The following is a 24,325-nucleotide window of genomic DNA, read 5'->3' on the forward strand; positions in this document are numbered from 1 at the left end:
CGAGTACACCTGTTCTGTGCTGGTAGCACCTGAACTTCTCTTTGCCAAACAGACGAGAAACCACGGGATGCAGATGAGACTTCTGGCCGGATGCATAATCCGATCCCCCACCATTTTTGCTCAAACTAACCAAGCGAACCGCTGTCGTTCAGCTCGATAAGGATTTCTGCATAGCTGAGCAAATTGTCTGAGCCGGCTGAACATGTCACGGCGGGCAAACTGAAGTCTCCACACGAAGAGGAAATACACAACGCTCGCTTAGGTGCAAGAAATGATGGAAAAGGCTCAAACTTCTCTGTCCGAGAACCAAAATCAGACCATCTTGGACTTCTTTCTTCTCCTTTGTAACAGAATACACCTGATTAAAAGAGATACGATGATACAGTTGGGGTTGGAAAATTCACAGCCCCCCCCCCCCCCCAAAAAAAAAAAAAAAAAAAGAAAGAAACCCACCACAAAATACTTTCACATTTCATAACCGAACAAAACCAGACATTCAGATCCCACAAGCTGACAGAAAATACACAGAAAAAAACCCTTTAATGTAACTTTATCAAAATAGGCGTGTAATATAAGGCACTAGAAATCTAAAATCAAAAGACTTAATAGATGCTGTTTGAAATATGACTTCAGCCGCTGCTTTGCTCGCCACTGGAGTTGTAACATGGTGAAAGAGGTCAGAGGTCACTCCTCCTGTCTGGACATGAACGGTGACGGTGAACCAAAAACACAGTCTTCACATCATCATCATCATCATCATCATCATGGCATGTAACTGCAGTTAGTGACTGGACACAAAAATATAGAACACGTCTACTTATTGCACACTGATTTGGACAAAGAGAAAAGTCTTCCGTGAGCATTCCAGTGAGAAATCTGTCCCCTCTGACTCGAAACCCCGCCCCTTATTTTTACACTGCTCGAGAAATCTCCGCGAAGCTTATTTTGACACATAAATAGTTGTGTTTTTAGTTTCTTCTCTTCCTGTGCACACTCTCTGCACTTTAACTGGCTTTCTATGGAGAATCCATAGAAGAAGTGGGACTATCAAACCATCACACCCCCGCCCCAAGTGGGAACGGTCTCTATTGAAAGAAGAGGGGGGAGAATACATGGTCAACACTCAAAGGTGGCATTTGTTGCAGAACTGTGAACGTTTTCCACACTGATTGATTGTACTTTTAAAAAACTAAAAATCTCCAGCTCCTTAGATTTTACACAGAAAAAAAAAGATACAACTATTGTTATTATGGTCAGTGGGAACAAAATCTTAAAAAACAAAACAACAAGAAAATGTGTCGAGGGGGAATATAATATTTCCCACTTTTAGAAAACAATATAGTCATATATTTTCCTAAAAAACTAAATCCATGTTTTTACTTTGTGGTTAAACCTCATACATTTCTCTTCTTTTAAACGGTTCTTGTACTGCGTGGTAGAAATCTTCTCTTATTCACAGGAAACAAAAGTCTGTTTCTGAAAGGACTTAAAAACAAAAACCTTGGTGTTTTGTTTTAAAGTATATATATGTTTTTTTTTTAATACTGTGTGCTGTGTTTTCAGTCTCCAACAGGCAATTTTCTGTTTCTCCTTCAGTCTGTGAGGTCTTCATCAGATAGATTTGTGTATATCCCACACGTCAGTCATCGTGATGGAAAAAAAAAAAAAAATCAAAAATTTCCGGTGACTGATAAAAAACTCCCGTAGCTTGGTCCTTTGTTTAGTTTGGTGATGCTACACTGGTGGTGGACGAGGTGAGTTCCACACCGAAACAACACAAAGCATTCTCGGTGCTCACAGAAATACTGAAACAAACTCAAAAACAAACGAAAACAATCCATATTTGATCAAGTATTCTGTTTGGGAGCAGTGGTTGAAGTTGCTGCTTCAGACTGACCCAGGGGTGTGTTTGTGTTTGGGCTGGAGGGGTGGAAGGAGACACCCCCTTGTCAAAGCAGGTTGCTATGGCTCAGTTAGAAGTGCTGTTTCTGGGTACAGGACGAGCCGGCGGGGGCCCACCCCCCCACTTCGCTCTGCATGTGGTGGCAACATCTTTACAAACACGTTCCAGCCAGGGCGCATTTATTCAGGTTGTGTGTGACACTACAAAAAAAAGGGAGCGCTTGGCCGAACGTGGCGTGACGGACAGCAACTGGCTTTATGTTGCATAGTGATCGAAGCTTCCCAAATACTCCAGGCTGGCCCGGTAGCAGAACTGGTACTGGTCCTGAAGGGAAGCAAAGGCATGCTGAGTCAGTGACAAAAACCAGAAGACTCATAACGATGCTACAATTAACTGTGGAACAAGTATGGTCTGAGAAAAGGCAGCATAAATGCAGAGTGCTGAATGTTAAAGCTGCAAGTAGCAAAACGCTAGCTAATAGTTGCAAACCGCTAGATAGAAGCTAAAAGCACTAAAAAGTTAGCTAAAAGCTAAAGTAGCAAAAGGTTATTATTGGTAGTAGCATGATAATAAAACAAAAAGTAGCCTAAAAAGATAAAAATACAGCAAGTATGCTGTACTCAGTGTATTTCTATGGGGAAAATATTAGGAAATAAAATAAAATATTTCAAGAAGTACAAAAGTTACAAAAGCCGCGGCACTCATCTCCTGAATGAGCTGACTGTTTTGATGCATGGATGGCTAAACTAACAAAAGGTATTCATGACTAGATAGTGAAAAGTGCTGAATCAGTGCGCGCGCAGTAAGAAAGTGTTTTTGTTTTACAGTGAGGAGACTTGCCTCTGTCTGAACGGTGGCAGGTCTCTGAGTGCGCAGCATCTTCACCGTCTGGAAGATATCCACCACTCCCTCGTACCTCATCCTCTCCAGGACGATACTGAGGGTGATGAACACACCTGTTCTCCCTACTCCAGCACTGGCATTGGTTAAAAAACAAGAGAGAAAAGATTTGTGTGAGAATTATAGCAGCTAATTGTCGAATGTATCTTTTCTATGTTAGGATTACATTTTGTGTGCTTAGTTTTGTTTCTTCTGTTCTTTTCTTCCCAGTCTGTTCTGCACCTTCCCCGCCCACATTCACTTGTTCTAGCTGTGTGAACCTAGCTCCATCTTATATTACAGATCTTATTGTTCCATATTTTCTTAATTAACACAGCACATCGAACTCAGACTGCAGGCTTACTTGTGGTTCCTAGAGTTTCCAAAAGCAGAATGGGAGGCAGATCTTTCAGTCATCAGGCTCCTCTCTTGTGGAACCAACTTCCAGTTTCTGTCCATGAGGCTGACACATCGTTCAGTTTTAAGACTGGACTTAAGACTTTTCTTTTTGATAAATCCTATAGTTAGGGTTGGCTTGTTATGCTGCTATAGGCTTAGACCACTGGAGGACAAATCGACCTCATTTCCTTAAATGAATTGTTAAAACTGAATAGTTTTCATTTGATACTATTTCTAAACACGAGATTCTTGACGTGCCATTGTGTATCTGTTCCTCCTTCCTGACCCTCAGACCCAGTCAGTTGAAGCAGATGGACGCTTGTCCTGAACCTGGTTCTGCTAAAGGTTTCTTCCTCATGAGGGAGTTTTTCCTTTCCAGTGTCTCCTTCATGCTTGCTCAAGATGAGAGTATGTGACAAAGTTAAGATTCAAAGCAGTCTGCTCCTCAGATAAATGATGTTAACTTATTTTCATGTATGATTATTTCTGTTCAGTGCCTTGAGACGACTTCTGTTGTGACTTGGTGCTATATAAACAGAATTGAACTGAATTGAGTGTTGTCTTTATATTCTCAGTGTTTAAGATAAGTTAGGCTGCCTTCAGGCCCAGGCCTCCCTTGCAAAAAAAGATCTGTGATGTCATTGGGATTTGCCTGGTTAAATCAAGATTAATAAATAATAAGATAAGATAGAACTTTATTGATCCCACAGGAAATTGTTGTCACAGAGTTTCAGTACAAGGGAACATACACAAGGAATCACACAAGATATAAAAAAGTAACAGAGAATTTAAAAATACTAACAATTCTAAAACATGAAAGTGCAGACAGAAGCATTAAAGTGTTTATTGTAGTACATGTGTAGTTTACTCGTGCATTGTTAGATGCCATCTTGGTTCTCCTCGTGCCTTTAAGTTTATCCCCATTTCCTTGTTTAATGCAAGTAGTTGTCTGCCATGGCGGCACTTTACTTTGTTCTTCTGTCAATAAACCAATTTTAAAATTTCTTGTTAAAGTCTGCCTTCTGGGTCTAATCCTCACATTGACCGCGACACTTGTGGGCACCGATGACAGCTACATTTGAAAAAGTCACACTTTTTTGCGGCCATGTTCAGCTTTTTGAAAAAAGACCCCCCCCCCCCCCCACACACACACACACACACACACAAACAGTGTTTAGTACTCTGTAAAAAAATAGAAGATTGTTTCAACTAAATAAAATAGTCAAAGACACAGTAGTTCCAATCTTTTCAAGTTTTGAGTTCTGTAAAAAGGTTTTATCGGACCTGTTGATAAATAGATATTTAAACGATCTCAGTTTAAAAAAAAAGGTTAGATTTCTGACAGGACTGATGAGCTAATGTCTAGTCTGAGCAATGCTAAAACCAGATTTGACTGCTGCTGTCTAAAAACAAGTCCAATCCTTAAAACTTCCCTTAAAGTTTCCAGTAGTGAAATTTTAGAGACTGGATTTGTTTCGGGACTTCAGTGATCCACTTTGATCTTGGACCTGATCAGACTAGCTTCAGAGTTAAACTCAGTTTCTTTAGACAAAGAAGCTACATACTGTATTTTTCGCCCTATAAGCTGCGTTCTTTTGTGTGCATACTTTGCATGCCCTGAGACTTATACGCTGAAGCAACTTATTTATGGATTTTTTTCCATATTTATAAACCAATTTTTGGCTGAGACGTGACCGTTTTCATTCATTCTGACTGAAAATATTGAACACTACCATTTTCAGCTGCTAGATGGCACTCGAGTAGTATGGCATGTCACTGAATCATGGTACTGGAGTTGTATGGCATGCCACTGAATAATGTAATGGGTAAAATTGGCTATTAATGACACAATCGGCTTGCCATAGACTGCCACCATCATCTGCCTAGAGCAACTGAATCAGCTTCATTTCGCTGCACTGTCCCGGCAAAATGCAGCTGATTTGACAATCAAAGTGCATTTATTAGGCAAAAGTTAAACTGAGACACACCTTTACTATAAAGCCGAGCAAACAAATAAATGTTTTTAGGTGGTTATCTTGATAAATTTTGAAGAAATGGACAGCGAGCTGCCCTCTGCGCATTCATGTTTCTGCCTACCAGCTTTTGAAATGCAGCTGATTTGACCGTCAAAGTGCATTTATTAAGGAAAAGTTAGACTGAGACACACCTTTACTATAAAGTCGAGCTAACAAATAATTGTTTTTAAGTGCTTATCTTGTTAAATTTTGAGAAATGTGCAGAGGCTTGTCCCTCTGTGCACGCCTGCTTTAGCAAATCAGGTGTTGAAATGCAGCTGATCAGATCGTCAAAGTGCATTTATTAAGCAAAAGTTCAACTGAGACACACTTTTACTAGAATTTTGAGCAAATAAATAATTGTTTTTAAGTGTTAATCTTGTTAAATTCTTGTTAAAGTCCTCCTGCGCACACTCCCGCAGCCGCCATTTGGCAGCCCAGCATTTTTTGGCACAACACCGGCCTGCATTTCCGAGTTTGGCCACATTTCCAGGTTGTCAGTGGTGACTTGTAACAAACACGAAGCGTCAGTGGTGATGCATAATGGATGCGACGTATATGGCGAAGCGACATATTTATGGATTTTTCCACTTTATTATATATATTTGGACTGATGCAACTTATAGGGTGGTGCGACGTGTACGGCGAAAATACGATAATAGCGCTGTACAACAGGTAAGATATTAACTGTTCATAACCTTTCCACTACATCACAAGATCTGCTTTAATATTAATAATACAAAAAGTTAAAAGCGAGAGGTTCAGTCGTGTTTCTTTGAAAACCCGTTTCATGGAGGAAGTTGTGCTAATGGTTTCTGCTTTGCGTTCAACAGCTGCCAGCTGCCATGATTTACTGAAAACACGTCTGCTGTAGCCTCTGAATGTGGGGCTTTAATTCAGATTTCCAGGTGAAACGTAATTTATGAAGAGAAATCTTCTCAAAGATGCGCCTCGCTTTTATAAGCGTGCTCATCTCCTGCTGCATGCCACTTCCAGCTTTTGTGCACGCTCTCCTTCAGAATGGCTGTTTTAGAAAAGAAGCCTCAGTTTGAAAAGAAAAGCGACACTTTTACACTCTGACTTTCTCTCAGCTGCTGTATTAAAAAAAAGGTTTTCACAAAGTCTCACTGAAGTCAGGAAGCTTCAATCTGAAAAAGAAATCTTCTTGATAAGCGTATATGTTATTCCAGGAAACTTATACATTCAAGAATGAGCAAATTAAAGTAATCTGTAATCCAGCCCTACACCTTTAGAAGTGCTACTTTCAAACAATGTCCTTGACTCATTTATCCAGAAGGGAAGCAACAAATATCCCTCCAAAAATCCTCATATGGAGTTTCTTTTTGGGAAAGGTGGTCTGTCTCACTGTTAGTCGTTACTGAACGAGGTGGTTATATTTTAGAGGCAGACGACACCTTCATCCAATCAGTCATTCTTCTTTGTAGTTTGTTTCCCACAATAAATAATTTATAATATACTGAGGGAGTTTTAAACAAACCTACCTGCAGTGCACTGAAATGGGCCCGTCCTGGCCAAACTGCTCTTTAGTTTTGTGCACTTGACCAATAAAGTCGATGAATCCTTCCCCTGATTTTGGCACTCCTTGCTCCGGCCAGTCAGTGAACTGGAACTGACGAACCGTCCGGGACTGGCCATCCTGAAAAGTGAAAAATGCATTTATTGTTTTATTTCTTCTTCAAACCAGTAAAGATGAGAGTGTCTGTCTTTGACATTCAACACAGGAGTGAACTGGTGACTCACTCTGGCATCGGTCACTTTGAACTCTCGCAGGATGTACTGAGGCATGTTGTATTCTGCCATAGGATCCACCACAAAGTACTGGTACCTGGCCGAGCGCTCCGCGGGCCAGTACTGGTGGCACTTCTCCTGTGGAAGACACGAGAAAGAAGGCTTGTTTCAGATCTCTACCTTACGTTTAACAGATTTAATTAAAGATGAGCGTTTTCATCTTCTTTATTATGAACATTTGTCTGTAATTTATTAAAAAAAAAAAAAATCTCATTGTTCATAAAAATCAGACGTATGAATCAGTCATTATTATTTGTGTCACACTTATGACTTATAATGCCTAAAATTAATCATATTGACTTTTCATGTTTCACCTTAAGTGCTTTTCCACAAATAAATAATAATAATTACCGGTAGTCATAAAACACATTTGTTTGTTTAACATATCAGCAAGTTGTTGCTTAAAACTTACAATTCATAAAACGCCCACGCTGATATGAACGTTGTTTAAAAACAAGGAGTTTTACATTGTATTCCTGAAATTCACTTTGCATAAAAGCAGCACTGATCTCTCATATAGTCTAAAAGCAGAAGTAAACTACAAACAATGTTTGCCTGCAGCTAAAATATCTAAAAAATATCTCATGTATATATAAAATATTTCAAATATCTAAAAATATCTCATGAACTACTGGGATTTGAATAAAACCCACAGAAAATAACGACTGGATGTCACGATGCACACTTTGCTCTTTGCTAAAACTCTTTTCACAGCTTGGGTTCTAGTTTTCTCTATGTTCATTTGGTTTCTGTCAGCTCTGCTTCCTATCTGCAGCTTTCTGTCTGTCACACCTCCTCTCGCTGCAGCTCGTTAGTGTTCATGGGAAACACCTGTGCGCCGGTGCTTAAAAGCTTCTCCCTCACAGTCTGGTGCCAGGGAGGAGAGGGGAGGAGGCGGAAGCAACGAAAGCGTTCTGGCGGTCTGTTTAAAACTTTTCTATTTTTGTCGGTGGTTGGCAATAGCTGGTTTGTGACTGGATCAGGATGTTAGGACAAGATGTAGATGAGGATGAAGATAAAAATTCAGATGAATGGATTTCAGCATCCAACAGAAAGCAGCACAAGATAAACAAAACACCACCTAACAACAAGAGCAGTAAAAGGGAATGGGGAGAAATAAGTTCAGATGAGGGAGAGAGGGGTGCTCGCAGAAAGATTGTGAAGGAGGAGATTAAAGTGATAATAAAATTTAGAAAGGAAGATGAACATATTTATATTAGTCCGATAGCAATATCCAAAGAACTGAAGAAAAAGATAGGTGATGTGGAAATGGCCAAGACTTTGAGGGATGGTAATTTACTGATAATATGCAAAACAGAAGAACAAAAAAATAAAGCTATGCAAATTAACAATGTGTGTAAAAAAGTTGTGTTTGAAAAAAGGATTCTTGGAGAAAATAGGATCACACGAGGGGTGATAACTGGGATTCCTGTAGATGAAGATTTGGAAAAGCTAAAACGAAGCATTCATGGAGGGGAAATAAATACAATAAAATGACTGATGAGAAATAAAAATGGTCAAAGAATAGAAAGCATGTCAGTGCTTCTAGAGTTTAAGGGATTGGAACTACTGGATAAGGTCAAGATTGGCTATTTGAGTTTCCCAGTTAGGGCCTATATTCCCCCACCACCGCGTTGCTTCAAATGTCAAAGATACGGGCACATTGCTGCAGTTTGTAAAGGAAAACAGAGGTGTCCCAAATGTGGTGGTGACCATAAATTTGAAGAATGTGAAGATGATGTGCAGGAAAAGTGTTGCAACTGTGGTGGTCAACACAGAGTGACATCTAGGGAATGTGAAGTCAGGAAAAGGGCGGTGGAAATCCAACAGATTAAAACAGTTACTAATGTAAGCTATGCAGAGGCAGTAAAGACGGTGCAAAGAAAGAATGAAGATTTGAGAACTCCCCATAAACCAGCATCTGAGATGAGTCAAAAAGAAGGCAGTGATTCAAGACTGATAGTGGACAATCTGATTTTGTTCATCGCTTATGTGATCAATTGCACTGATCAGGTCAAACAAAAAACAGAAAAAAATAAAAATAATTGTAAGAGGAGCAGAGAAATTCTTGGGAATGAAAGATCTTTCATGGGAAAAAGTTACTAAAAAACTGGAGGCAGATGGGAAGTCAGGTGAACCAAATGATAGGACAAACTGATTATTTTACAATGGAATGCAAGAAGTCTTATAGCAAATGGACAGGAATTCAAAGGATTTGTTAAAGAGCTTAAAGAGAAACCAGATATTATTTGTGTTCAGGAAACATGGCTGAAACCCACACTGGATTTTGTTATAAAAGGTTATGTTAGCTTACGGAGAGACAGGGAAGAGGGAAATGGAGGGGGATGTATAACATTTATTAAAGAAGGAATACAATACAGATTAATACAGATAGGTATTGATTTGGAATATATAGTGGCTGAAATATGGACTGAAGATGGAAAAATGAAAATAGTAAATTTTTACAACCCATGCAAAAAGCTTTATGTGGAATCATTAAACATGATTAATTCAGACTTGGATGATAAGGTTATTTGTTGCGGGGATTTTAATGCACATAATACACTATGGGGTAATTATGATGATGAAAATGGAAGGGTGATTGAAGAAATTATGGACAATAAAAATTTAGTATGTCTTAACGATGGACATGGAACAAGACTGAATATTAGAAATGGTTCAGAATCAGCTATAGATCTCACAATAGTTTCTGACACATTAGCAGCTAAATGTACATGGCAGATTATTTCAGACACAACAGTAGGAAGTGATCATTATCCAATAGTCACAACAATAAATTTTACATTGAGAAACTGTGAAAGAGTAGGAATACAAAGATGGTTATTTAATAAAGCTAAATGGGATATGTTTAAACATATTAGTGATCAAAAAATGAGTAAAATTAATATTAATCAAAATATTGACAATTTAAATAGTTGCATTTGTGAAGCAATCCTAGAGGCAGCAAAACAAACTATTCCAAGATCGAGTGGTGGAAATAGGAAAAAGATTGTACCATGGTGGACACAAGAATGTGACAAAGTCATTAAATCTCGAAATAAAGCGTTCAAGTTACTAAAAAGAAATCACAACTTCCAAAATTTAATTGAATATAAAAAACTGCAGGCTGAAGTACGGAGGACAATTAAAAGTGCAAGGAAAGAGTTCTGGACATCCTTTTGTAATTCGGTTGGAAGAGAAACTGATATTAGTAAAGTTTGGGGAATGATTAGGCAAATGAATGGGATTAAAAAACAATATGGATTACCAGTTTTACATGAAAGTGAGAGAACAGCAATTTCAGACCAGGAAAAAGCAGAAATGTTAGGAACAAACTTTAGCAAGATTCATAGTTCAGAAAACATTACTAAAGAAAGGCAGCGAAGGAGACAAATGACTTTAATTGAAAATGAACACTTATTAACCCAACATGATGAAACTTCAGATTTACTAAATGTTGCATTTTCAAAGTCAGAACTGAATCGAGCAATAAATAATTTCAGAGAATCCGCTCCAGGCAAGGATCAGATCCGTTATACAATGATATATCATCTTAATGATTCATCCAAATGGGAGAAAGGGGAAATACCACAAAGTTGGAAGGAAGCCATAATAATCCCAATATGCAAACCAGGGAAAGATTGTACTAACCCAGGTAGTTACAGACCCATTTCATTACCATCCAACATCTGTAAAATCATGGAGAAAATGATCAATAATAGACTGACATATCATATAGAGATGAAAGGTTACTTAGCTGGATACCAAAGTGGTTTTAGGAAAGGAAGGAATATAATGGATCCATCTTTATGTTTAGAACATGAAATAAGGAGGGCTCAAGTAAATAAAGAAAGTGTTGCAGCGGTCTTCTTTGACATTGAAAAGGCGTATGACATGATGTGGAAGGAGGGGTTGTTAATTAAGCTGTGTACATTGGGTATTTCAGGTCATATGTTTAGATGGATCAAAGATTTTTTGTTGGGCAGAACTATCCAAGTTAAAGTAGGAAAGAGCTATTCTCAAAAATATTTTGTTGAGAATGGGACACCTCAAGGAAGTATAATGAGTCCTCTACTATTTTCGATAATGATCAATGATATGTTTTATGAAATTGGAAATGAGATAGGAGTTTCTCTTTTTGCGGACGATGGAGCAATTTGGAAAAGAGGAAAGAACTTGGAATTTATTGTTAAAAAATGCAGGAGGCTATTACAAAGGTAGAAGAATGGTCATATAAATGGGGAGTAAAATTTTCAACTGATAAAACGAAAGTAATGTTTTTCACAAGAAAAAGAAATGAATGCAAATTAAAACTCAAACTCTATAACCAGGAATTAGAGAAAGTAAAATATATTAAATTTTTGGGAATATGGTTAGATGAAAAGCTAACATGGAAGATACACATTCAAAACATTCTAGATAAATGTAAGAAAGTTCTAAATATAATGAGATGCTCAACAGGAAGTGGATGGGGTGCAGACAGAATTGCATTAAAAACTATTTATACTGGATTGATAAGGTCAATATTAGATTATGGATGTGTGGTATTTGGATCAGCAGCAGATTCGGTTCTTAAAAACCTTGATCGCATTCAAAATCAAGCATTAAGACTTTGTATAGGAGCTGTTAGAACAACTTCAGTGGCAGCTTTACAGGTAGAAATGGGGGAAATGCCATTAGAGTTAAGAAGATCCCAGTTATCAGTAACCTAATGGGCAAGTTTGCAGGGCCACAATCACTTTCATCCAACACATAACACCCTAAAACCCTGCTGGGAGAAGGAGAGGAAAAAAATAAAAAGCTTTGGATGGTCAGTAGAACAGAAAGCTGCAGAACTAGGAGTGGCTCAAATTGTTATTAGTCCAACTGTCCCATTACCTGTAATACATCCATGGATTCTCCCTGAAGTTAAAACTGACTTTTCAATACTTGAAAAGAAGAAAGATAAGAAATACAATTTAAATCACCATAGTATACAAAGTTATATTAATAGCTATTATGACTACGTTCAAATCTACACAGACGCATCCAAGGATTCACATGATAAGATGGGAATAGCATTTGTTATTCCAGAATTTTATGTCTCAACTAATAAAAGGATTAACGATAGACTCTCGGTGTATACAGGGGAACTGCTTGCAATACTTTTAGCAGTACAATGGATAGAGGACATTAGACCACTGAAAACAATAATATGTTCGGATTCAAGCTCATCATTGCAAAGTTTAAACAACAATAACTCAGAAAGTAGACCAGATATTCTTCTAGAAATTCAGCAGACACTATACAGAATACAAAAAATGGGACTCAGTAGAATTTTTGTGGATACCGGCACATATTGGAATAAATGGAAATGAGATGGCAGATAAAGCAGCAAAAGAAGCCACAAAACATATTACTATCGATATGGAAAATAATTTCAGTAGATTAGAAACTAAGAACATCATCAAACAAAAACTGAAGGAAAAATGGCAGAAACAATGGGAAGAAGAACGAAAAGGAAGATGGTTTTATAAAATACAAAGGAAGGTAGGAGAAATTAGAAGTGGGAGGAAAAACAGGAGAGAAGATATAATAATATCTCAGACTCAGAACTGGACACACTGGGTTGAACAGCACACTGTTTAAAATGGGGAAAAATAATACAGGAAATTGTGGCTTTTGTGGCCAGGAAGAAACAGTAGAGCATGTTATGTTAAACTGTAATAAATATAATAAGGAACGATATATTCTTACCCGAAATCTTGAAGAGATTCAAACAAGATACAAGTTATCAGAAGTGTTGAGGGAAGAAAAATGTTATCCATTGCTATTTCAGTTTCTTCGAAATACTGGTTTATTTGGAAGGATTTAATTAACGTTTAAAGTATTTTCTAGGATTTGTCTTTTTTATTTTATTTATTTTTATTTATTTATATATTTATTTACAGCCCCCCCCCCCCCCCCAGTATAATTAGTCTAGATATTATAATCCTGATCCACACTCCTTACCAGTTGGTGGCGGTAATGCACCATTAAGTTGTTTGCCAACCGCCAAAAAACACCACAAGAAGAAGAAGTCTGGTGCCAGAATATCAAAAGCCCTTGGTGAGTAGTCTTCCAGCGTTTCTCTCTAGTATCCTGATCTTGTTCTCAGTCTCCTGCCTGCTCCTGGACCTCTGATTTTTGTCTTGCCCTTTTGTACCTCTGCTCATCTGTCTTTTTGCTGCCGTTACCTGCTTGTTTTTTGGACTCCGAGTTTTGCCTTGCTCTATGGTACTGTCGCCTTTATCAGATCCTGTTGCCATCCTTGTTCCTGCCCACAACTCTGCCTCTGGATCGCCCACTCAAGGCCACCGACGCACACCGCCCCTCGGTGACATTTCCGTGCTGTCCAGCGCTCTGTCTCCGGCTCATTGAACCTTACAATTCCCAGTTCCGGCTCCTTGACCACCAACACCAGCCGAGTGGTAGCTCTTTGTTTATTAATAAAACCTTTAAACCACTTCTGAATTCTTGTGTTTCTGATCCAACTTCAATCCTAACACTGGATGTAGCTCCACACCTAGTTAAGTTTTAGAGTCTACCTAATTTAAGATGGCCTCCACAGCTATCAACCTCAGTCATAAAAATAAAAAACTTTTACAGATACTGAGCTCAATATGCTGTGGTAACAGCTGAGATTAACCCTCAACACATACTCCAAGCACTAACCCACCTCGCAGGACCTCTTACAGTTCCATGTTGGTCAAAATGGCTTCAACAACCGTCTCATCACAAGATGGTTTAAGACTGAAACTCTGCCACGTAAGGGAGTGAAATATGATAAGAAATAATTAATTCAAACTTTGTTTATACAGGTTAGTCTAATTGAGCCTTGAGGGCTCTTCTACAAGAGAGACCTGATTTTAACAAAGAATGATGACAACAGCCAATCATAAAAAGCATATAAATTGAGGAAAAATTAATGAAAGCAAATATTAAAAAATGAAACACAAACAGCTAGGTTGTAAAGCAATGTCTGTCCGTCCATGCATCCATTTTCTTCCGCTTATCAGGGGTCTGGTTGCGGGGGTAGCAGCTTAAGTAGGGAGGCCCAGTCTTCCCTCTCCCCAGCCACTTGGCCAGCTCCTCCAGGGGAATCCCAAGGCATTCCCAAGCCAGCCGAGAAACATAGTCCCTCCAGCATGTCCTGGGTCTTTTTCTGGGCCTCCGTCCGGTGGGACGTGTCCAGAACACCTCACCAGGAGGCATCCTAGCCTATCTCTAAGGGAGAGCCCAGACACCCTGCGGAGAAAACTCATTTCAGCCGCTTGCATCCGAGATCTCATTCTTTTGGTCACAACCCAAAGCTCATGACCATAGATGAGGGTAGGAACATAGATCGACGGTAAATTGAGAGCTTCGCCTTTTGACTCGGCTCTGATTTTTGTCTTGCCCTTTTGTACCTCTGCTCATCTGTCTTTTTGCTGCCTTTACCTGCTTGTCTTGTTTTGATATCAAAACCAACAAGTATTACAACTCATAGTGCTACAATAATCGATAATATTTTCACAAATGTAACAAATGGTGATGTGATGGGAGGTATTTTAAAGAGTGATTTGAGTGCTCACTTACCAGTTTTCACGATTTATAAAAATGATCAAAGCATTACAAAAGAAATTACAATTAAGAAAAAAAACAAACATAAAAAAAAGCAATGGACAAATTAAAAGATGATTTACATAAACGAAGCTGGAAAGACGTGTATGTTGATGATGTGAACAGATCATATGATGAGTTTATGATGAGTTTGATGGTATTTGGAAATGATGGCTATGGGCTGGGGTCAGGTCGGGTCAGATTAAAAAAAAATCCTAATGCAACTCTAAAGCAGAGCGCTACCTCTAGTTTTTTAGCAGCACGCCTGCATCAACACACTATCACACAACAATACAGCAATCTATAGTAATGACCCAGACAAGCAAAGACCTTGTATAAAAATTTACCTGAATTTTTCACTTTGATCAGAAGCAGGGGTGATGGAGAGTGTCCGTGACACTCCGTCCATTGATGATGCATAAGTGTACTAAGTTTCATTAAATTATTTTGAGTGGATCAGAAGTTATGGGAAGGACAAGAGAAAGTTTACAAGTGGAAGGAGACTATACCAAAATATGTTCCGCCTGCGACGAGCGTATAAAAGTCAACCCTACTGGTCCCTCTTGACATCTGTCTGCAGTTCAATGATATAACCAATGAAATTCATCAAAAGTTAACTTAGAACTTGTCTCTGAATGTTTATTTGAAAAGCCAGATATTTTTTTCCATTTCCTGTAAATTTATGTTTTGGGTGATAAAATGTGACAGCCGTGATACAAAGTATCTGGAGGATCTGTGACGCAGGAAATCTAGAACAAACAAAGTCGTAACATAAAATAAACTGAACCACAGCTGCTTCCTAATCCTTAGCGGGTCGTTTTGATGTTTACGTCTCACAAAACGGTGAGTAAAAGAAAATGTCTGAAGTTAAAACTCACATTAATTTCAATCAGTGCTGTTCCTTCTGTGATGAAACAATTCTGTTATTTCAGAAATGCTTCAGTGGTTGACAACAAGGACAAATCAGTTTTATCAGTGGTGTCATCGAGGGCCACTATCCTGCATGTTTCAGCTGTTTTCAGGTCTCCAGCATGTCTTCAAGTTCTGCAGAAGCCCCTTAATCACTCCTTTGGTCAATTCAGGTGTGCTGGAGCAGAGAAACATCGGAAACTATAGAACAGTGGCCCTTGAGGACCAGGATTGGGTACCCCTGACCTATAAGCTCATATCATTTCTTTATATAGCTCAGTCATAAAATCAGATGTGAGAGTGTGCACAGCGTACCCGTCCCATTTCTCTCAGCTTGGTTAACATGACGACTATGGTGGAGTTGTGCTCCCACAGCATCCTCCAGTAATCCTCTGTGGTCTCAGCCAGTGGGCCTTGGGTTGCTATATACGCCCGCTGCTGCCTGCAAGCACAAAAACACAACAAAGGTATTAAAACCTCCACAGGAAACACCAACAGCAGATAACACATAATGTTCTGTTAGAACCTGTATCCATCAATGAAGCTGGCGTTGATGTAGTCTGACCCTTCCACTCCTCTGATTGGCTGCAGACACACGCGCGTCGTCTCGTAGGGCATGATGTTCACCAGCCGGTTCTTGAACTTGTTACATGGCAGGTTGGCACTTACGAACCGAGATGTGTGAGCCTTGGCACTGGCCAGACGCTGGAAAATAAAGAAATATATAAGCCTATAAATGATGCCAAATCAATAGGTTTTTTCATCCATTCATTATCTTTTACCCGCTTCTTCCATTTTGGGTCACGGGGTTGCTGGTGCCAATGTCCAGCAATCACTGTTTGAGGGGCAGGGTACATTCTGGACGGGTCACAAGTCCATCACAGGGCCACATAGAGACAAACAAGACAAACAACCATTCACTCTCTCACTCGCACCTAGAGACAATTTAGAGTTACCAATCAGCCTAACATGCATGTTTTTGGTCTGTTGGAGGAAACCGGAGTACCTGGAGAAAACCCACGCATGCACGGAGAGATCAACCTTTATTTATACAGGTAAATCCCATTGAGCCTCGAGGACTCATTTACAAGAGAGACCTGAAATGAGAACATGCAAACTCCACCCAGAAAGGCCCCCGGACCGGGATTTGAACTGGGGACCTGCTCGCTGAGAGGTAGCGGCTCTACCAGTTGCACCACCATGCTGCCCTCAATAGGTTTTTATGATCGACAACAAAGAAAGTATTTCACGTCTTTAGGCGAAAGAGTTACGAAAGGTTATGAAATCTGAAGTTTAAAATTAAAACAATCCTATGTTCAGAAAGGGCTGAGTTACAGCTGTTTTGGATTATGGCGTTATGAACAAGCTCATGCAAAATGTCACAAAAACGTTTTAACTGTATGTTTTAGAAATGACTCTCAGCTACTACATCACCAAAGTTTTGCTCAAATTCTGTAAAGTTGGCCGGGTTATGACCATCTCATGACATATCGCGCTAAAATGAAAGACAAATGAACACAGTCATGGGTAAAATGTTATTTATTTAGCCAGTTCAATCGACAGTTCGATCGATCGATCAATCGATCGATCAATTAATCAATCAACATTTATTTAGGGAGCCCTTTGCCACAGTCAAAAATGTGCACAAAGTGTTTCACAGCACAAACGTTAAAACAATAAACACAATACCGGAGGGCCACTAGGTATTAAAAGCCTGCCTGCATAAAAAAGCTTTTAAGTTTAGATTTAAAAAGGCCCAGATCAGTGATGGAGCGCAGGTCCTGAGGAAGTTGGTTCCACAGTCTAGGTGCTGTGACGGTAAAGGCTCGGCCTCCCCAACTCTTGTATTTGGACTTGGGGACAAACAGTAAAGCTGGATTGGTTGACCTTAAGGTGATCTCATACTTACAGAAAGTTACTAAATCAGCTAAATAAGGCTGGAGAAAGACCTAATGCTTTAAAAGTGAACAAAGAGAGCCCAAAAAGTTAAGTTAGGTCCTCTGGACGTTTTTTTTTTTAAATTGCGCATGAACTTTGATGTTTTGAACCGCTCTGGCTATGGCTGTCTCAGATGAGTCGACGGGGGAGAGAGCGGACTTCAGAAACCATCTTACCACCATCAAACTGGTTGGCCCACTATGTGAGTAAGCTACTTATGGGACTGAGTTTGTTGTGGCTTCTTGGACTGATGAAGTGTTTTGGATGAAAGACGAAATGTTTCATCATAAAAAGAAACCGTCCAGAGGACCTAACTTAACGTTGTTGTATTTATTTCCTAGATTATAGAGCATGAACTTTGATATACAACGAGAACTTAAAATCAACTGGACAATGGATCAGAAGTCAATGGAGAGAGAATAAAGCAGCTCACTTCTGGGACTGTTGGTTAAAAGACGGTCCGCAGCGTTTTGTACAAGCTGAAGGCGTCTGATGGAGGACTGGGAGATTCCTACATACACAGCATTACAGAAGTCAACCCTTTAGCTGACGAAAGCATGAATGGTCTTTTCCAGGTCAGAACAATTAAATAAAAAGTTTTATTGGTTAAAAGACGTAACTGAAAAAATCTGGCGTTGAACATTCAAGAACCTTATTGAAATGCAGTCAACCCAAGGCCCAGTGGGTCCCTGTCAAACCGGACGAGGGAAACTGGAAGATCGTCTGAAGCCGGGCAGGCCTCAGGATATTCAGTCAGACGTCTTAAATTGAACAAACAAAACGGAGGCGACTTAGAGGGCTCAGGGAATGGAAGAGGGAATATAATAAGATGAATAAGAGGAGGAGAAAATCAAGAGTTGGGGTGCAGGAAACCACAAGGCCCCACACTGTCTCAACTCACATATGTGAACCACACTTGATCCTACACCAGCAAAAACAAAAATAAAATACATCCAGCCCCCTAAAAGCAGACATAAAAACACATTCACATGCATGTATACGTGCAGACAGGCAGACGCAAACGCATAAAGACCTCCCTCACATTCGACCATTGGATGACTTGGCCTCAAATGAAAGACAGAGCGGCAGAGAACAGGCAGAGACAGACCGCAGACGGTGGGGGAAACAATGGGGTCTCGTGAACCGAGCCTCGCCTAACAGCAGTACCTTATATTCTTACAGGCAAACAGATCTGGAAAATCCCAGTGACCGCAAATTCACCGCTCATCTGGGCACCATGAACCCTGCTTCCAGCATCAACAACTTCAGTCTTCATGTCGTTCATACCTAATCCAGCCCCGTATTATCAATAAACAAAAAAAAAAAGTTTTTTTTCTTTGATTCGACACATTCTTTCTTTGAACTCAACGAGTCGAAGAAAGAAAAACACGACGTCTTAATGTGGAGCTGGATAACCACATTTGTTGATTTTCTCACACACACACATCTCCAGATTTAAGTCTTCCATGAAAAAGCAGAAAAAAAGAAAATCTCCCACATTTTCAGTGTTTTCTTGATGAAGATAGAAGTTTCAGATGGTGGACCACAACGTCCCCTAAGTGTTCGAGTCAGATGAAATCCTGGGACGATCCTGACATACGGTTAACATTTACACAGGACTGAAAAAACATGAGTGAGCGCTCCGTTCGCTGTCGTTCAGAGGAGAGTGCTGCTACGAAGACAGAGGAATGCTGGGGCTTAGGATGAAGGAGACTGGAACAAGTCGCTTTATGTTGACTTTACCCTCTGATCGACTGAGCAGATACAAACCACTGCAGGAAGAATCACACACACACCTGCTTTAGCCATATACTCCACAAACCTGGACCAGTCAGGTCTGCAGGGCTTTCATTGGGGAAGAGGTAAACCAAATAAAATGACAAGCGGTACGCCGATGTCCCCGTTACCGAAGGATTTGAATAGTGAATGTTTGTAGTATTCCAGATGAGTGTTTCTCTGGACCGGAATAGAACAGGGAATGCAGGTAGAGTAGGAGTTACAGAGAACAGAGGTAGTTTTGTTGCTTGCCCGACATGGCACAGCATGACGAATCCTGGCGAGTAGAGGGAGAAATTTTATCCATGACCAGGCGCAATGGTGGAGCCAGGAGGTAGCCAATGGTGGCCTTGGCTACCACAGATTAACCTTAGACCACTCCAATCATTTGGTGAAGCTATAATTTTAAGCAATATAAAAACTAGAAAGCATAGTTTCCTCAAATAATTGTGTTAAACGATTTACAGTAGTCCCTTGTTTATCGCTGGGGATCTGTACCCTGAAGCCCCGCGACAAGTGAAAGACCACGAAGTAGGAATAGTAGTAAAAGTAGTAAGTAGTAGTTTATTTTAATATACTGTATATATATATATATATATATATACACACACATATATATATACTGTATGTATATACAGTAGTCCCTCGCTACTTCGTGGTTCGTTTATCGCCGACTCGCTCTATCGCGGTTTTTCAAAATAAGATTAGACTTGACACACAATTGGCTGATCGATGGATGAGCCGCACGATCGGCATGGCATTTTTATTTCAAATAAATAAACACTCCTGCAATATTCTTAACAATGTTTCTAAACTCTAAACACTAAAAAAGCACAGAATGTCATGATTTCAGCTTGCAGCCTCGGCTGCTCTCTACCACCTGCCAGCACTCTTGGCCACGCCCACTTCTCCGCTGCAGAGTGGAGATCTGACATGCTGCAGCAGGGAGTTTCTCCTTCAGCTGTTGACTGCACACAGGAAGAGGGTTTTTCTACATTTGTGGGTTGCACACAGGTGCAGCAGGTGCTAATTAATTTAAAATAATTTATTTTAAATAAAAATTCCATGCTGATCATGTGGCTCATCCATCGATCAGCCAATTGTGTGTCATGTCCTATCTTACGTTGAAAAACTGTGATAGAGCGAATCCATGCAAAATGAACCCCAAAGTAGCGAGGGACTACTGTACACATTTTGTGGTTGCCATCTTGGATTTTGACGTGACAACCCAATGTTTGATACTGACCTCCCTTATGCCTAGTTGCAGACACACCAAATAGGAAGTTGGCCAGTTGCTTATTTTTAGTTATCCAGCTAACAAAGTTCACATACATACATACATACATACACACACACACACATACATACATACATACATACATATATATATATATAAAATAGGGTGGCAGCCATTTTGGCTTTTGACATGGCAACCCAGATTTTTCAAAGGAAGCTTTCTCAAGTCTAAGTGGAGCCACAGCTATTTTTAAAGTTATCATGCTCATAACATGCATACGTGGACAGACGGAGGGTATTCTCCCTTTTCGCTCTGCAACAATAAAAATTAAAATAACCTTAGTGTTTGTGTTTTTTATTTTTGTTAATCGTTGTGATTTTGCACTGGCTTCTTAAACCTTTAAAATTATGACTTTCTCTTGAGAATGTTAGTGGTCAACTTTATTTTACCATTTGGTTTTTGCTCAGCCAATCTGCTAATAGTGATTCTTTTTGAACTCGTCAGTGGCATTCATGAGGCTATAACTCTTGATTTATCAAATCTCCACTAGATGAAAGCTTCTGTAGGAGGACCTGAACTCTCAAATCTTAGTGAAAGATAATACTTGAAGGCTAGACTTTAGCAATTTTTTATTACCAGAATGTACAAAAACTCTCTAAAAGTCTTCGGTTGGTCCAAAAGGCTGCTTCCTGAGTTTTGATGAGAGCTAGGAGGAGAGAATACATTTCTCCACTTTTAGCTTCGCTCTCCTGAAGGAGTTAAAATTTTTCACAAAGCTCTCAACCAAGCTCCATCGTACATTAAATATCTTTTAGTTTCATATTTTCTCAGCAGAGCACTTTGCTCTTAGATGGCAGGCTTAAGCAAGCTTTAAACATTTAGATTAAAGACCAGTGAAGTGTAACAATTGCAAGAAGTTACATTTTGCTAGTTTTGTGCAACTTTCGTTTATAAAAAGTGTTCTTGGTTCTGTTCCAGAGGTAGATTGTAAAATAAATGTAAAAGCCAGATGTACAGGGAAGCTGTTAACAGACACTGGAAACCAGAGGATCAAAACATTGTGGGTGTCCAAATACTTCTATAAAAAGTATTCAGTTGATCCAAAATGCAGCTGCCAGAGTTGTAATGAGAGTTAGAAGGAGAGATCATGTTTCTCCAGTTTTAGCTTCTCTCCATTGGCTCCCTGTCAAATTCAGAACTGAATTCAAAATCTTACTTCTAACTACAAAGCTCTCAACAACCTAGCTCCATCTCATATTAAAGATATTATTATTCCATATTTTCCCAACAGAACACTTTACTCTCAGACTGCAGGTTTACTTATAGTTCCTAGAGTTTCCAAAAGCAGAATGGGGAGGAAGATGTTTCAGTTATCAGGCTCCTCTCTTGTGGAACCAACTTCCAGTTTCTGTTCGTGAGGCTGACACATTGTCCAGTTTTAAGACTGGGATTAAGTCTTTCTTTTTTGATAAATCCTATAGTTATGGTTGGCTTGGTTTCCTGAGCAATCCTTTAGTTATGCTGCTACATGTTTAGACTGTTGGAGGATAAATTGACCACATTTCCTCACTCTGCTGCTGTTTTTACTTGCTCTACTCTACCTCTTTTGTATTTGTAATTATTTCTATCTTAACGTGTGTTTTTGTCTTTCTTCCAGTAAGGGGTCCACCTGCACCATTCTGGTTTCGTCTGTCTCTCCTTCCTGTCTTTTCAACCAGCCGGTCAAAGCAGATGGCCACTTGTCCTGAGCCTGGTTCTGCTGGAGGTTTCTTCCTTTTAAAGGGAGTTTTTCCTTTCCACTGTTGCCACTGTGCTTGCTCAGGATGGGAGACTGTGGTGAAACGAAGATTCAACACAATCTGCTGGATTCCTTAGATAGAGAACTTTTACTAATTGGCTTTTATAATGTATGTGAATGTTCCTGTAAAGTGCCCCGAGACAACTGCTGTTGTGACGTGGCACTATATAAATAAACTGAATTGTTTAATAAATTTTGTTTTCCATTTAGAGGTCTTTAGATTTGAAACAGTTTGTCAACAGTAAAACAGTGTTACCTAATCCAAAAAAATTAAAGTCAGAGGTCCATTGGACAGGTTCAATAAGAAAAAATAATTGTAGAAACGTTTCGTCTTTCATTCAAAAGACTTCTTCAGTCTGAGGAGCCATCCAGAGGACCAGACTTAACTGTTTTGGATTGTTCTACCTGGATTATTGAGCACGCATCAGGATAGTGTTACATAATATTAGAGTTATTAACTTTCAGGCGAAACAATGGCTAAAACAAAACCAAATCTATACATGTAAACATTTTACATTTATTTCGGCTGCTCCCTTCTTCAGGGCTCACCACAGCGAACTAAGTCGCACAAAGACTTGGCAATTGTTTTTCGCCGGATGTCCTTCCTGACACAACCACAGAACGCCGAGCTACCACAGCCCTCTGTGTGGAGCAGAGAGCTGCATCTAGGGCACCCGGGGGAGCAGATGGTGAGATTAAGGGCCTTGCTCAAGGGCCCAAAGTGGGACGAATGAAGGTAGAAGCAAGGTGCTTCACCTTTCCCACCCACATTTTTATGTTGTCTGTACCGAGAGTTGAACCGGCAACCTTCCGATCACAGGCCCACCTTCTCTAACCTCTGTGCGACAACTCCCATACATGTAAATGGTAAATGGACTGTACTTGTATAGCACTTTTCTATTTTATCAAGACACTCAAAGCTCTTTGCACTACAATCTGTGCCTCATCTACCCATTCAAACTGCACTTTACTAGATCTGTACAAGGATAATCTGAACCTGTAGAGACTAATCAGAGATTTAGATCACATTCATACACCGATGGGACACACATCAAAGGCAATGAGGGGTTTATTGTCTTGCCCAGGGACACTTCAGCATGTGACTGCTGGTGGAATCAACCCCCAACATTGGAGGGTTGCATTGGAGGACGACTGCTCTAACCACTCAGCCACAGCCGCCATGTACATTAAACTATACATCCTAAATTTGTCTGTTTTTTTTAATCCCATGCACATACTTTTGTTTTTCTCCTGTTCTTAATGCATACATTTTATGTGCATGTTTGTGAGATTCCTATTTTTATTGTTTATTTTAGATGTGCAGTTGATTAAAAAAAGCCTAACCAAAGATTGTACACTGCAATGGTTATATTAGAATGAAACTAGGTTTTAGGTCTTGTCCATGATTTAAATTAGGTTAAAATAAATAGCAAAAAAATAAAATGTCTGTCACTAGAAATCTTAATATACAGTTAAAACCTCAGGTTATTGGACAGACGTACAGTAAGTGGCAGCTGGCACTTGGTAGAAACCCCTCAGCCTATACTCCACTATACTGGGCAGAAAAAGGTTCAGCAGACATCTTTTATAGAAATTAGTTGGTGTTTCTTTGGATTTTATTTTAAACACCTTACATGTAGCTAACTTTGAATTTAGCCAATAGAAAACTTCCACACCAAAGACATGATGTTGCTAATGTTAATTAGCTGCTTAGCTAAAGTGCTTCAAGAAATAACCAACCAACCAACCAACCAACCAACCAACCAACTAAACAAAAAAACAAACAAACAAAAGTTCTTGAGTGTTGCATTGGCTGATTAAGCCAAAAACCGCCCAGATCTAATCATCCACCAAGCTACTGGTTCATTTTCAGTGAGATGTTTCATTTTTATGTGGAAAATTTGAACATGTAAAGGTTTTATCAAAACAAAATGGACCAATGAGAGACACAGATTAGATTTTTCTAAATAACATGTCTGTGCAGCAACTGGACATGTACAATATCCATCCATCCATCCATCCATCCATCCATCCATCCATCC

The 24,325-nt window shown here is 39.5% G+C and overlaps 1 protein-coding gene across 1 annotated transcript in view; it reads right to left on the reverse strand.

Moving 5' to 3' along the window:
- Positions 1-603: 603 nt before the first annotated feature.
- The window catches only part of ptprdb (protein tyrosine phosphatase receptor type Db), a 165,998-nt gene continuing 142,276 nt past the window's right edge, over positions 604-24,325 (reverse strand). Inside the window, exons 32-37 of the mRNA XM_037674346.1 lie at positions 16,061-16,239; positions 15,850-15,976; positions 6,958-7,083; positions 6,699-6,853; positions 2,744-2,879; positions 604-2,227 (exon numbers count right to left, since the gene is read on the reverse strand). Coding sequence (XP_037530274.1) covers positions 2,159-2,227; positions 2,744-2,879; positions 6,699-6,853; positions 6,958-7,083; positions 15,850-15,976; positions 16,061-16,239 — 792 coding nt within the window. The 3' untranslated portion in view covers positions 604-2,158. The remainder of the gene's footprint in view (positions 2,228-2,743; positions 2,880-6,698; positions 6,854-6,957; positions 7,084-15,849; positions 15,977-16,060; positions 16,240-24,325) is intronic.

The sequence above is a fragment of the Nematolebias whitei genome, chromosome 3, assembly GCF_014905685.2.
Source record: "Nematolebias whitei isolate Nwh7 chromosome 3, NemWhi1, whole genome shotgun sequence".
NCBI classification, from domain to species: Eukaryota; Metazoa; Chordata; class Actinopteri; order Cyprinodontiformes; family Rivulidae; genus Nematolebias; species Nematolebias whitei.